Source organism: Xiphophorus maculatus, chromosome 4 (genome assembly GCF_002775205.1).
Source record: "Xiphophorus maculatus strain JP 163 A chromosome 4, X_maculatus-5.0-male, whole genome shotgun sequence".
Lineage (NCBI taxonomy): Eukaryota > Metazoa > Chordata > Actinopteri > Cyprinodontiformes > Poeciliidae > Xiphophorus > Xiphophorus maculatus.
Window position 1 is genome coordinate 12,891,680 of NC_036446.1, and position 15,115 is coordinate 12,906,794.

The 15,115-nt window shown below is 37.8% G+C and overlaps 1 protein-coding gene across 3 annotated transcripts in view; it reads right to left on the reverse strand.

The window, feature by feature from the left end:
- Positions 1-1,107: 1,107 nt before the first annotated feature.
- Positions 1,108-15,115, reverse strand: part of urb2 (URB2 ribosome biogenesis 2 homolog (S. cerevisiae)) — a 31,958-nt gene continuing 17,950 nt past the window's right edge. For 2 of the 3 annotated variants that reach the window (XM_023332350.1, XM_023332352.1), the window contains 3 exons: positions 10,212-10,308; positions 8,010-8,143; positions 1,308-1,505 (listed from right to left, as the gene is read on the reverse strand). In XM_023332350.1, the coding sequence (XP_023188118.1) occupies positions 1,308-1,505; positions 8,010-8,143; positions 10,212-10,308 (429 nt within the window). Of the gene's footprint in view, positions 1,506-8,009; positions 8,144-10,211; positions 10,309-15,115 lie in introns of all 3 variants that reach the window. The other variant, XM_023332353.1, reaches the window with a different exon arrangement.

Here is a 15,115-nt window from a genome sequence, read left to right on the forward strand (position 1 = left end):
CATGCACTCCTTTTCCAGAAAATAGATAAATCAGAAACTGCAGATGCTGAAAATGATTTGTGATAATGAAACAACTGTCACTTTAAATCATGATGTGCAAATATTGATTCAAAGCATATAAAAACTCCTGTAGTAACAGCTGATAAGAGTCTCAGTAGCAGTACGACAATCTTAAAACGTCTGAAATCCCTAAAATGTTCTACATTTAGTAAATGAATAGTTTCTTATTAAACAGCCACACCACTGTGTCTCTAATTTAATTATTTTTGTGTCATTTGAGTCTTTAAACAATTTATTACTTCCAGTAATTCATTTGCCACCCTAAGAAAAAAAAGCCTTAATCCTCCTAAATAAAATACAGTAATCTTTGCATAATTTAAGATATTATTATACAGCGCTGCCAGAAAGTATATTTCAAATATGTCACTTCAATATTCCAGATTATTAAGCAAATTTTAATTGTGCAAAGTTAAGCTGTGGAGTTGCATAAAGAAATGTTCAAATGATTTTACTTAAAAGTGTTAAATCAGGTAGTAAGATTAAATCTTTGTTTTTGTAAACAAATTACCGTCAGATTCAAGAAGTCACTTGAGCAGAACCTGTCCGCAACATGAAGTAGGACAAATTATTTTAAAATTAACACATAGACCTGCACAAGATTGAAGGAGGATGTTCTGCCGTCAGTTTATGACTTCAGGAATATTTCATTTATTCAAGAGCAGAGGGAGTCAAAGCACGCCAGCAAGTTCACATGTGAATGGCTTTAGAAAAGGTTTTGGACTGGCCTAGTCAAAGTCCAGACTTAAATCTGATTGAGATGCTTACGTTAATGATTGAATACCCTCCACTGTGGATGAATTAAAATAATTCTGCAAAAAAAAAGTCAAAAGTGATGCGAATATCAAACACAACCAAAGTGTCAAAACCAATTATTAAAGTTTAAAGTTAAATTATTTCTCTGCATACATTATTTGGTCACCTGAAAATTGAGTTTTATAGTTAATCAGATTATTCTTGTCTAATATTAACATTTGTTTGATGATCTGAGAGATTTGAGTGTGATTAAACAAACAAACAAAACAAAAAAAATCACAAACAGAAGAAAGCTTTATGGTGCAGAAAGCAAAACATCTCAGAAATTTATTCATAAATGTATTTTTGCATTGGATATAAAACCTTATAAACAAGATAAGCACACAGATTTATAAAACTCATGACAGGAAATAAAAGTTAAGCAGTTAATTTTCAGCTCTACTAAAGTCTTCAATGACTTTGATCACGATCACTTTGGATCCGGTTGTTTCGGGTCAGACGGTGTACTTGTCCTCTCCTTGCCTCTGTGTTTTGTGGTAGTGGGTGTAGTCGCTGTAAAGCTCATTGAACACCTCTCTGACTCCGGCGTTCAGCCCGGCTCTCAGCAGCTTGATGTCCGACTCCAGGCACAGGTCCAGGACGCAGTAGACGCCCTCAGTCAGGTGGAGCTTCACGTCTGGCCGCAGGGTGACCTGCAGAGGCAGAAAATATGCAGATTAAAGGAAAAGAAGAGACGGAGGAGGAGATAATGAGGCACAGAGAGGTTTCCGCTTCATAAATCACAGGTTCTTCACTTTATGAAGTTTAATTTTGGTTATAATAAAAATTATTACTCCAAGCTTTCACATTTCCTTACAGAAACACTTTAATAGTCTCTTATTTTCACGGTCATGCTGATAAAGTATTCATTCATGTTTCCTCAATATTTTGAGATTACATCAAACTTTTACATAATCTATGACAGACAAACATAAAGTGGTTGATTAATGTTACTTTGTACTTATTCTGCAACTAAGGCTTACCTTAGGAACCGATATTCAATCAATTATTCTGACAATCGATTAATCAGGTAAAATAATAAGCATATTCTACATGTTTTTCATTTAACCACTTGAGCCCTTTTTTAAATAAAATATTCGAAATATATCAAGAGATGCAAATGAACAAATAATTAAATAATTTTTTAAATAAGAAACTAAATATTCTATTCCCTAAAATGCAATAACATAGCATTATATTACTGAATTTGAAGCAGGTGAAGCTAAAACCACGCCACTTGAGGAGGCATGGGTAAACATATTTACAGACAAAAGTGATTTTAACTTAAAAGTATATATATATATATATATATATATATATATATATATATATATATATATGTTTGTTTAAAGTAATTGTTATTTAATCAAATGTTAAATTAGTTGACCATTATCTAAATATTTGATTAATCACGATTAATCGTTTCAGCTCTAATTCCCTTCACATTTCAAACAATCAATGAAGTTTATTTGCATAGCACATTTCAGCAGCAAGATGTTTTACATAAGAAAATAAAAAAATTACAAAGTTATAAAGAAAACATTATGCAGTCAGCAACTGAACAAACAGTTTGATGAGAGCCGTCACCAAAATCATTCACATCAAATAAGTTGGCCAATGTTTGTTTTATTATGGTTCAAAAGTGACTCTAGACTGGTGAGTTTTTAGTCTAGATTTAAAGTAACTCAGTGTTTCGGCTGTTTTGCAGTTTTCTGGAAGTTTGTTCCAGATTTTGTGGTGCGTAGAAGCTGAATGCTGCTTCTCCTCGTTTGGTTCTGGTTCTGGGGATGCAGAGCACATTGCAAAAATACAAAATCTTACCAGGTAATCCTGGTCTAGTTTCTAGTGCAAATATCTTGGTACGCTTAAAATAAGACAAATTGACTTACAAGTATGTTTTCAACAAGATACAGGAGCTTGTTTTGAGTGAATGACTCCTTAATATTGATAAAAAAATTATTAGCTCAGTTGGTAAGAAGGGGAAAATGTGTTATAAGTGAAACAATCTGCCAACTGAAGCAGTATTTTCCATTAATGTTAAGGGATTATTGACTTAAAATAAGCTCCAATATCTTGCTGAATATTTACTTGCAAGTTAGTTTTTCTCATTTCCAGTGTATTAAGATATTTGCACTAAAAACTAGATCAGAAACATTTGGTGTTTTTGCAGTGCAAACCAGAACAGAGTCCTGTACTATTACATTTACAAACCTGCAGCACTGACGCTGGACCTTTGTTTAGAGACACAGTTTGTTTATTAAAGTGAATATTTTGATCCACACGAGGCTGAGCTGCAGCTCAACATGTGAGACAAAGGCAAGACAAGCAGACAGAGCGAGCTTTTCTTTCTGCAACGACAGGTAAACACACCCCGGTCGAACAACAATCATCGTGATCGGTGAACCCTAACCAGCGAGGCAGCAGGACATTTAATAGCTTCTGCTTATTCATCTCAGATACATTACACTCATCGAGGGTTCAGGTGGCGTCCGCCGTGACGCGGTCCGCGCCACAGACATTTGTGAGACACGGCTGTCGCTCGGAGCCGCCCATGCTAAGTGATTTAAACAGCAAGGCTCCCATTATGAGGAACACAACCTGTTATGTGTCACCACAAGCACCAGCTGATGAAATGTGATGAGGAGTTCAGGGAATCTCCAAATGCATCATTATGTTATTACTCCGGTGACAGCTTCTCACCCGTGTGACTCACTAATGTGTTTCCTGGTGTTTCTGCATTTTTGTTTTATGATAACTGAGCTTTCTAAGTGATAAGAAAATTGCATAATATTGAACAGTATTTCATTTCTTCCTGTCTTGGAATACAAAATAAGCTAAAACTAGACTAAATATGCAAACAGCATCGTTTGAAGACTGGTTTTATTAAAGAAGGCAGGTTAATGTTAATAACTACAATAAATCAACATTAAAGAGGTTAAAATCAGGACCTTTCAGTAAAAAAATGCATAAGTGTATTTCTTCAGTAACACTTTATTTGACGGGTTGTGAATAAGACTGTCATAACACCGTCATAAACATGACAACACAGTCATAAACATGACACCGACATAAACATGACATGACGCCGTCATAAACGTGACATGACACCGTCATAAACATGACACTGTCATGAACATGACACGACACCGTCATAAACATGACACTGTCATAAACACATCATAACACCGTCATAAACATGACATGACACGCCATAAACATGACAACACAGTCATAAACATGACACCGTCATAAACATGTCATGACACCGTCATAAACATGACACTGTCATGAACATGACACGACACCGTCATAAACATGACACTGTCATAAACACATCATAACACCATCATAAACATGACATGACACCGTCATAAACATGACAACACAGTCAAACATGTCATGACACCGTCATAAACATGTCATGACACCGTCATGAACATGACATAACACCGTCATAAACATGACAACACAGTCATAAACATGTCATGACACCGACATAAACATGTCACGACACCGTCATAAACATGTCACGACCCAGTCATAAACATGACATGACACCAACATAAACATGACATGACACCGTCATGAACATGACATGACACCGGCATAAACATGACATGACACCGTCATGAACATGACATGACACCGTCATAAACATGACACTGTCATAAACACGTCATAACACCGTCATAAACATGACATGACACCGTCATAAACATGACAACACAGTCAAACATGTCATGACACCGTCATAAACATGTCATGACACCGTCATGAACATGACATAACACCGTCATAAACATGACAACACAGTCATAAACATGACACCGTCATAAACATGTCATGACACCGACATAAACGTGTCACGACACCGTCATAAACATGACAACACAGTCATAAACATGACACCGACATAAACATGTCACGACACCGTCATAAACATGTCACGACCCAGTCATAAACATGACATGACACCAACATAAACATGACATGACACCGTCATGAACATGACATGACACCGGCATAAACATGACATGACACCGTCATGAACATGACATGACACCGTCATAAACATGTCACGACCCAGTCATAAACATGACATAACACCGTCATAAACATGACAACACAGTCATAAACATGTCATGACACCGTCATAAACATGTCACGACCCAGTCATAAACATGACATGACACCAACATAAACATGACATGACACCGTCATGAACATGACATGACACCGGCATAAACATGACATGACACCGTCATGAACATGACATGACACCGTCATAAACATGACACTGTCATAAACACGTCATAACACCGTCATAAACATGACATGACACCGTCATAAACATGACAACACAGTCAAACATGTCATGACACCGTCATAAACATGTCATGACACCGTCATGAACATGACATAACACCGTCATAAACATGACAACACAGTCATAAACATGACACCGTCATAAACATGTCATGACACCGACATAAACATGTCACGACACCGTCATAAACATGTCACGACCCAGTCATAAACATGACATGACACCAACATAAACATGACATGACACCGTCATGAACATGACATGACACCGGCATAAACATGACACCGTCATAAACATGACATGACACCGTCATAAACATGTCACGACCCAGTCATAAACATGACATGACACCTGTCATGAACATGAGTAAGTCTTCATGAATATTTATGACTATTGTCATAAAGTGTCATTTGGTAAATCATGACACTTTAAATACGAAGTTGACATTTTTCAAAATGTCTTTGTTATGACAACTTGACATTAACCAAGAAATCATGATCTGACATAAATTTGTTATAAAAGTATTACTGATTAAACTTTAAAAATTATGTAGCTTTGTGTTATTAAAGCTAACGTTTAATCAGTAATACTTTTATAACAAATTTATGCCAGACTTATTCATGTTTATGACGGTGTCATGACAGTCTTATTCACAACCCATCAAATAAATTGTTACCAATTTCTTCTAAGTAAAAATTTAAAATAAAATCTGCTGCAAACATTAGGTGACAAGATGACTATTAATCTGTCAACATTTGAAAATAATTGGTTGCTCTGGATTGTATTTATATCCATATTGTATTATATCAGAGTAAAGTTGGCATTTATGTGTAACAGAAAAAAAGAAAAACTATGCTTAGTTTTTGTTTTGTTTCAGTTTTGCGGTACTTTGTGTCGAGCTATCAAATAAAATATATTCCATATGGTTGTAATGCGACAAATTGTGAAACGTTAAAGTGGATATAAATACATCGCTACTGTTTGCAGTTTATTTTTATTTCTTGTACAGACCTTGTTTTTTTCATTTTGTGCATTTTTTCCTTTAAATCATCCTATTCATTTGCACATTTCTTCTTTTAATAACTGTAGATGTTGTAAATTTGCCTTTGCTGTACACTTTCCTATTCCTATTTTCCAGTTTTTATGTCTATATATGTATTTTTTACCTTCGTATGAATTCACAGGCTTCGACATATTGCTGAATTTTCCCTCTGTGGGAAAATACAGAACTTTTGATTAACATAAAGACTATAGAATGACTCCTGGCTGCTATATTGGGATTTAATTTTAAAAACAGATGATTAAATTACCTCTAACTTACATAGAGAATATTATGTTTTAATGCACTAGCTAAATTTTTTCCTACTTATTGAAACAAATTGGTTAAAGACTCCCCAACACCTTCATGTTCCAGTTTTCTCCTGTCTGACAGAAACTCCTCATAATGCGTTGATGTGCTTCTGGGATGGAAACTGCTGATTCAGGCGTCGCGTTAAAAGCAGCTTGGCAGCAGACGGCAGCCGCACTCTGAGGCCAGACGTGACTCACCGGACTGAGGGAACATCCAGCCTCAAGCTTCATTCCTGCACATAATGTAGCAGTAATCCTGGGCCCGCTCAGTGGCTTGTGTCAACATCGACAGTTTTGGCTACTGGGAATATTTCCCTTCTCTTCCTCAGAGCGTCAGCGTCTCAGTTATTCAGCTCAGAGGGAACAGATCAGCTGAGATCCTGCTGCCTAGACTCCAATGTCTGTTAAAACTTATAACGGATGAGACGGCGCTGGCTTGGTACTGTATTATTAAAGGGGATCTATTATACAAAATTCACATTTTGCATGTTTTTGTGCTTCAATTTGGGTCTGAGCTGCATCTGAAAACATTAAAAAAAAACACCCAGCTGTTATTTGGGCGTAGGTTCATGTTCTTTTGTGTCTGAAAAAAAGACCCATATAAGAAAACTGAATGTAACATCAGAGATTAGCAGGCACTGCCATTCACCAAGTAACCCCATCAAAGCCCTGCCTGTTACCTAGCAGCCCCAGTGGAGTTCCACCTGTTGCCTAGCAACCAAAGCAGCTCCAGCACGTTTGGTTATATGGTTTTACCGCTGAATGTGCTGTATAATGGCTACTGGAAAAGACAACGGTTCAATCAGAAACCACTTGCTACATTCTTGTTGGTTGTGCAGGAGACCCCACTTCTGCTTTTCAAAGATCAAGGGGCACTCTGCTGTTACCTAGTAATCCAAGAGGAGCTCCAGTAAAACTAACTGACATTCAGTCAGTTAGTTTCAGTCTGTGGTCGCTGTACAATGGCTGCTGTAGAAGACAAGTGTTTTGTTGTCGACTTAGGAATCAGAAACCACTTCCTGCATTCTTGTTGGTTGTGCAGGAGGCTCCACTTCTGCTTTTCAAAGATATTACGTTGTACAATTGCGCATCCGTTTGCAGCTACTTTCACAAAATGTTGAGGTGAGGAGCTGCTGCTGCTGTATGGCCAGCAGCAGCTCCCTTGGATTTAAAGGATATTTAGTTTTTTCTTCTATTCTATGACTCAGATGTTGACAGAAGTTTAAAGTATTTGCTCTATTGTTACAGGTTACAGTTAAAACATCTCATTCTGAAAGGAGCTCAAAATAGGCAGAACAAAATCTTTTTTGTGATTTGTTTCAGACGTTAGACGTATCCTAACCTGTTCAGAGATCACCAGATATATGCATGTAGCTACCAAACTGTTACTACATCATGAAAATAGAGAGATATATATCAAGTAAATCCTGTTTCGAGGCAGAGAAGATGTTATTCTGTGTTCGGCTGGTTGAGTGAATACCTTCTGCAGCTCCGTGACGTACTGAGCCACCATGAAGGCTGGCAATGCAGTGAAGCTTTCAGGTGTGGCAGCAATGTGAGAGAACATCCTTTCCGTCAGCCTGGAGCACTGCAGATACACGTCACCGTCCGCACCTGCAGAAAGAAACATGTTTATTTTCTAACTGGGTTGAGAGACATGAAACGTGTATTTTTAGCTAAAGCAACTGAGAAATCAAGTTTCAGAGGATTCCTCTTCTTAAAGTCAAAGTCACTTTTCACACAGCAAAATTCAAGCACTTTTGAAGCATTTTCAAGGTAAGTTTTAAAACTTCTCCAGCACCAAACTTTATAAAAAAATAATACAAATGGACAAAAAATACCTAATACATACCTAATAAGCTACAACAGCAAAAAATTAATCTTGATTTCATTTTAGGCAGTGAGAAAAAATATTCTGTTTTTTTTAATTAAATGTAAATGTTTCCAGATTTAATCAAGAGTTTGAATGCAGTTTATTATAAAACTGAGCATTTTGAATATGCAGAAATCAAACACTTTTCAAACCTTGTGAACACCTGATTGGAATTCAAGCATTTTCAAGGATTTCAAGCATCTGAATTGTACCAATCTTGTAAAGTAGGTCCTCTAATGTTTAAAATCACAGTGAAAGACTCAAACACAGCTGGTTAAGTCATGCAATTTTCAAAAATAGAAGATTAGAAAATACTTTCTCAGTATGTTTCATACGTACTCCAACTTGTGCGCATAAAAACCAGTATGTCTGCGACTAACAAGAGATTTCTCTTAAAATAAAGAGGCAGCAGCCCAGCGGTAAGTGCATAAACAGAAAACCACAGGCCAGACCAGGACTGTGTGAGTAATTCACTGGCAGCTCACTTGCTTCAAATCAAAAGAAACAATTTCACCTTGAAGTCTTGAGGACATGATTTACCTCAGCAGCTAGCAGCTTTTCATCAAACTCTCAAGTGAAAACGCCTGAATTAGTGGTTGGATAAATCATGTTTAAGCAGCAGCTGAACGTTAGTCTGTGATGCTGTGCAGGAAGAACATCACATCATTTCACAGTAATCAGTTACAGAGTTACGCACATAAATTCATTTATGAACTTTAATTGATGAAATAGGACCAGAAAATGCATGGATGGATAATCTGAAAAGTGTGGCCTTTAAGTTATTTCTCTGACTATTCTTCTTCTTGCCTGGCTTGTCAGTCAGACTACTGGTGGTCCGTGGGCGCCCCCGGTGGTCTCTAAGGTACTGCATGTAAAAAACCATTTATTTGCCGAGACGTCAGCTCAAAGTGCTACGCTGCAGCTAGCTTACCAAAGGACTGTGTTTAAAAATAATAATGTATAAATGGCTTAAAGCCAGATCACAAAAATGAAAGCCTGAAGATACAGGAGGAAAGTTTCTCAGGGTGAGTTGAAGAACTTTTATTTTTGAACATTATTACAATATGTAGCAGATTTCTGTGCTGAGTACCATCTAAAGAGGGGGTGAGCAGCGCTGCGCCCCATCCTGACTAACTGCATCTAAACACCTAAAATAAAATTCACATTTTCCACATTTTTATATTTCCATTTGGGTTTTTACTGCTTCAAAAAATAGCCTAAGCACTTTAAAACAAAACACCCAGATGTTTCTTGGCAGCAAATTAATGACTTTTGGTGTCTAGAAAACGAGCCATTTCAAAAACCTCCCGAATGTTAAGTCACAATCAATGGGGACTCCACTGCTACCTAGCAACACAAGCAGCGCTCCAGCACGTTTAATGTACAATGGCTGCTGGAAAAGACAAGTGTTTTGATGTTGACTTAACATTCAGAAACCACTTGCTGCATTGTTGTTGGTTGAGCAGGAGGCTCCATTTATGCTTTTCAAAAATGTACGGTTGTGTGTTACGCATGTGTTGGCAGCCATTTTCCCAGGAGTGTAAATGTTGAGTCGGGGGTCATGGTTCCCACAGCAGCTTGTTTAGATTTAGAGTGATGAGAGGCCCTAAAACAGCTCAAAATGGGAAGAACTGATCAGACTAAAATCTCATTATCTAAGAAGGATTTTGTGCAAAAAATGTACTGAACATGTTTTGTTTAAGCTATAGACCTTAAACAACTGTAACTTGTTCAAAGAAGTGCAATAGGTCGCCTCTAATGTGTCCTGCGTTTGAAAGGCGATGTGTGAATAACATCGGGTTCAGGTACCTGGATCAGTGTCTCCCCTCTGCCGACCTTCCTGCATGATCGACGACACCAGCCGATAGAAGACATTCAGGAAGGATGGAGCGGCCCTGGAAATCACCTGGAGACACACAAGTGCAATAATTTACTGCATCTAGGCCTGTCCCAATAAATCAATTAATCACATCATAAATTAAAACAAGCTCAATAATTCCAATTTGCATGATTTATTGTTTCCTTCTTCATACCCAAAACTGGATGACAAAAGTCATCAGTCTTGTGCTTCGGTCTCAATTATCACTTTTTTTTTAAGGATAATTTTGTTTACACAAATTTCATAATTCACTTTTATTTGTTGTTTCTGTTGTTTTATTTTTATATTTAAAATGTCTCCCAGTTCCACTGTTAAATTTTCATGAAAATTGAAAGTTTATTGATCTTTGAGAATGTGTTATTACGCTGTTAACTTTACATTATTTGAAAATGGTCTCAAAACAACAACAAGTTTTACCCCAGAAAACCCCGGTGCTCGGGGCGCTAGGACATTCATTAAGCGGCCCGTCGTGTTTTTGAGTTAAAAAATGTTTAAAGTTGACAGGAAATTTGAAAATATCACTTGATAGTTATGCCTTATTGGAAGACTGGAGGATGAATACCTTAACAACCACAATAAAGTCTTAAGCCTGGTGGGGGCACAAGTGAAGCTTGGAGGCCCGCCAGGCTTATAATTCACTGTGGGAAACCCTAAGCAATATTACTGTTTATCCCAATAACCTCCGGGATAATTTATCGTCCAGTACAACGTGTTATCGTGACAAGTCAAAGTGCACTGTTCTTTGTTAGTGGTAATGTTTTTCTCCTCTTCAGTTAAAAACTATAACAATTTAACAAAGAACTAAACAGATATCGCTAATATTTGCAGGATTTTGTAGAAGTGGTGAGAAAATATTCATTTGAACAAATCCTTGTTAGCTTTTAAACCAGGACTAAACACAAAAAAATAGACGACGAAATACTTTGACACAGTGAAACATTGGTATTTTTACTTAAAAGTTATGATGCGAGAGTGTCCTGCTGGCCCAAACCGAGCTGTAAGCTCGTTCCTGCTGTGACAGATGGAGGTAAAGAGCAACAGGAAGAATATAAACGAGGCCAGGATGAAGTCACCGGCCCAGGTTGGAGCTCAGCAGTGGTTTCCATTGACTTAAACATGCTTCATGCCAACCCACTACAGTCTCCTCTCTCTACAACACGCCCATACTTTGCATTTTGGACCAGACCCTGTTCTGTGTCCTGATCCAATCAAGCACTTTAACCCTTCATCTCCGGCTTCCTTCCTCATTTCCACATCTCTTCCTCTTTAAAAATTATTCCACTTTCTTTTCTTCTCCTCTCCTTTTCTGGTGTATTTTCTCTTCGCAAACATCTGACAACACTTAACTGGTTCCTGGCCCATTTAATTCATAGCAGCTGCATAGTTTCAATTCTGCTCAGTTCTTGTTTTTGGAAAAAACAATTTACAGAGTTTTAAAAAAAAGAAATCCTATCAGCACAAAGGCAACAAAAGCTATTGTGTGTGGTTATAATCTAAATGTTTCAGTTTCAGGGGAAAATGTTCTTTTTAACTGAGCCTTTGGGGCAAAATGCAAACTTGTAGAGGAGCTGAAAATGTGAACATCACAAGGTTTCCATGCTGGTGAAGTGCAACTGTAGTGAGCTGCAATATCCTCTGGTTGGAAGTGAAATTCCTGAGTGGAGTGTCCTGAGGGCTCAGCGGCAACACATAGCACATTTTCATCATATTATAGATTCAAAGCACCTAAATTCACTTCCAACACATGAGAGCAAACGACTGGTTTCTTATGCAGAATGCAGCAATATGTACGGAGTCTTAACATCAAGAACACAAACACAGACATTTTTAAGCTTACGTTAACAATTAATCTCTAAAAAGAGAGATTTGTGAATCTGACCAGGTTCTGTCTCTAAGGAGAGGATAACGCCTCAGGGTTCGTAAACTTCAAGCATTTTCAAGGTACTTTTCCAGCACCACACAAAAAAAACAATATTAATGAACAATTTACTACTGTTATTTTAAGGGGTGCACCAATTTATCTGTGCCGAATTATTTAATTTTGGGAGATTGGCCGATACTTACTACGTGAAACTGATCTTATTTACCTCGGCAAAGATCTAAAAATCATCCTCTGTCCTCTTCTGCTCTACAGTGAGAGGTTTGACTGGCCCACCTGGTCATGTCTGCATGTTTGCCGTTAACGACAGTCTCTCCACTGTTTCCCACTCAGCGACTTTTTTACTATATTTATCAACATTTCAGACAAGAAAAATAATGGAATCGGCAGGTAATGTCATGAAACGGTGGTGTTGAGGTGATGGTGAGGCAGACGCTTGTAGACCCAGGCAGGATGAATAAATGATTTTATTAATGAATGTCCCAAACAAAGTCCACACAACCAGGCAGCACGACTGAGCAGAAGCCAGGGCTCAACGCCGGTAGCAACTGGTAAATTCAATGGACAAGACGAAGGACTACACGCACATTCGACAAGGACCTGATAGAGACGCAGACACACAGGTGGCATTAAATACACGGGAGGGTAATCACAGAAACGAGACACACCTGGGAACAATCAAGGGGAGGACAAGACAACGAAGAGACTCAGAGACACCGAAAACTCGAAATTAACAAACAGAAAACACAGAACACGACAGGTAAGGCTTTTTAAAGATCAATAATCACGATCGGCCTAAAAACTGCAATCGGTGCGCCTCTGGATATCATTAATAATGTCTTTTGAAAGTTTTCCACATTCTCTAGTTAAAGTTAAAATATAACATTTTATGTTTTGAATAGTCTCTCTTAAACACACCCTATTGACCCGAGTCAAAGAAAACACTAATTTAACCAAAAATTCCCGAAACGTCAGTAACGTTGTTTAACGCATAAAATATAAGCCAGATTTTATTTCAAATACAAAGACCATTAGGAATAATAAATATAAATTATATTGCAATAATCCAAACAAATCCTGTTAAGGTAAATTACCTTCTTGTTCAAGTTAAATTAAATTAAATGCTTAAACATAATATACGGGCGTGCTGTGGTGGCGCAGGGGGTTAGCACGCCCCACGTTTGGAGGCCTTAGTCCTCGACGCGGACGTCGCGGGTTCGATTCCCGGTCCTGACGACCTTTGCCGCATGTCTTCCCCCCTCTACTCACCCTCCTTCTTGTCTGCCTACTGTCGAAAAGATACGAGCCACTAGCGCCGCAAAAACTCTTCGGGAAAAAAAAAATAATAATAATTTGCTAAATCCCAGAAAACTTAACAAGAAAATTTTTTAGAGATTTATTTGTGAATTTCTTTGTATATTATGTTTTTTTTTTGTTTTTTGTCCTTTTTTTTTTTTCTCCGAACCCGCGACGTCTGCATCGAGGACTAAGGCCTCCAAACGTGGGGCGTGCTAACCCCCTGCGCCACCACAGCACACCGCACGGATTTAGCAAATTTAAATAATGTTGGTAATTCTAACTAACCTAAAACAAGAAAAGGTTGGCCTTTTAAGTTTATTATTATTTTTTTCAATTTGAATTGAGAGAATAAATTATTATCATTTTGACCTTTCAGCCCTAAAGATTAAACGCTTGGACAGCACTTTTTTACAGCATCAGTGTTAAACTCCACCACAGTCGGGACCAAAGCTGTAAACGTATATAAACTTTAGAAATCTAGATGCAGAAACTGATTAGTGCTTAGAAAGTGCAAAAACCACAAGTAACAACTAAATTTGAACAAAGACCTGTTTTCTTTTCTCCAACCTTTATGCCCTGCTGTAAGAGGAAGATGCTCAGCCTCGTTTCCTGGCAACAACTTCATTAATGTTTGGAGGAAAGTCCAGCGTTGTGGAAACTCATTTTGGAGGTGAGCCTCATGTGCCGTCTTGTTAATCTTTGTCACACAAAGTTACTCGCACAGGTCTGTACTACCTGCAGCATTTCTTCATCTGAAATTCTCTCCACATCCAAAATAAACGGGTTGCTTATTGTTTCAGATGGTGATCATAGTGCAGCGGGTTCAGTTTAACAGCAGAATATGAACTTAGGAATAAAGCGGGCCTAACTTGACTTGTGATTACTTGGAAACGCGAAAATTACCACAAGTTTCTGAGCGCAGCTCATTACAGAACATGTGGTGTAGGGCTGAAATGATTAATTATATTAATCGTGATTAATCGATTATTCAAACAACCAATTTAGTAATGATTGTTAACTTGACTATACAGATTCAAAAAAAGCCATTTGCTGAAAGAACAACACAAACACAGCAGTAATTACTCTAAAATTGTATCTAAGATAAAATAACCTTTTTTGTCTGTAAATATGTTTTGCTTAGAGTTCCTCAAGTGACAGATTTGGCTTCACCTGATTTAACTCTGCACAAAAAAATCTATTAAGCATCCAATTATTAGTTGGTTAATTAAAAAATAGTCCACAGATCAGCCCTGCTTTGTATTGATGTTCAGGTTGCTAGGCGATGGCCTGAGCTCTACTGTGGTTGCTAGGTAACGGGCACTGCCTGCTGATTTCTGATGCTTCATTCTAGAGCACAGGTGTCAAACTCCAGTCCTCGAGGGCCGCTGTCCTGCGGTTTTTAGATGTGCCACACGTACAAAACACTGGAATGAAATGGCTTAATTACCTTCTCCTTGTGTAGATCAGATCTCCAGATCCTGAATGACCTAATTATTCTATTCAGGTGGTGCAGCAGAGGCACATCTAAAAGTTGCAGGACTGCGGCCCTTGAGGACCCCTAGAGTTTTTTTAAATTTTCTAGACATCAAAGAACAGACTGGATGTATTTTCTTTCTTTCTTTTTTTTTAAGTGCTTGGGCTTTTTTTTTAGAAGCA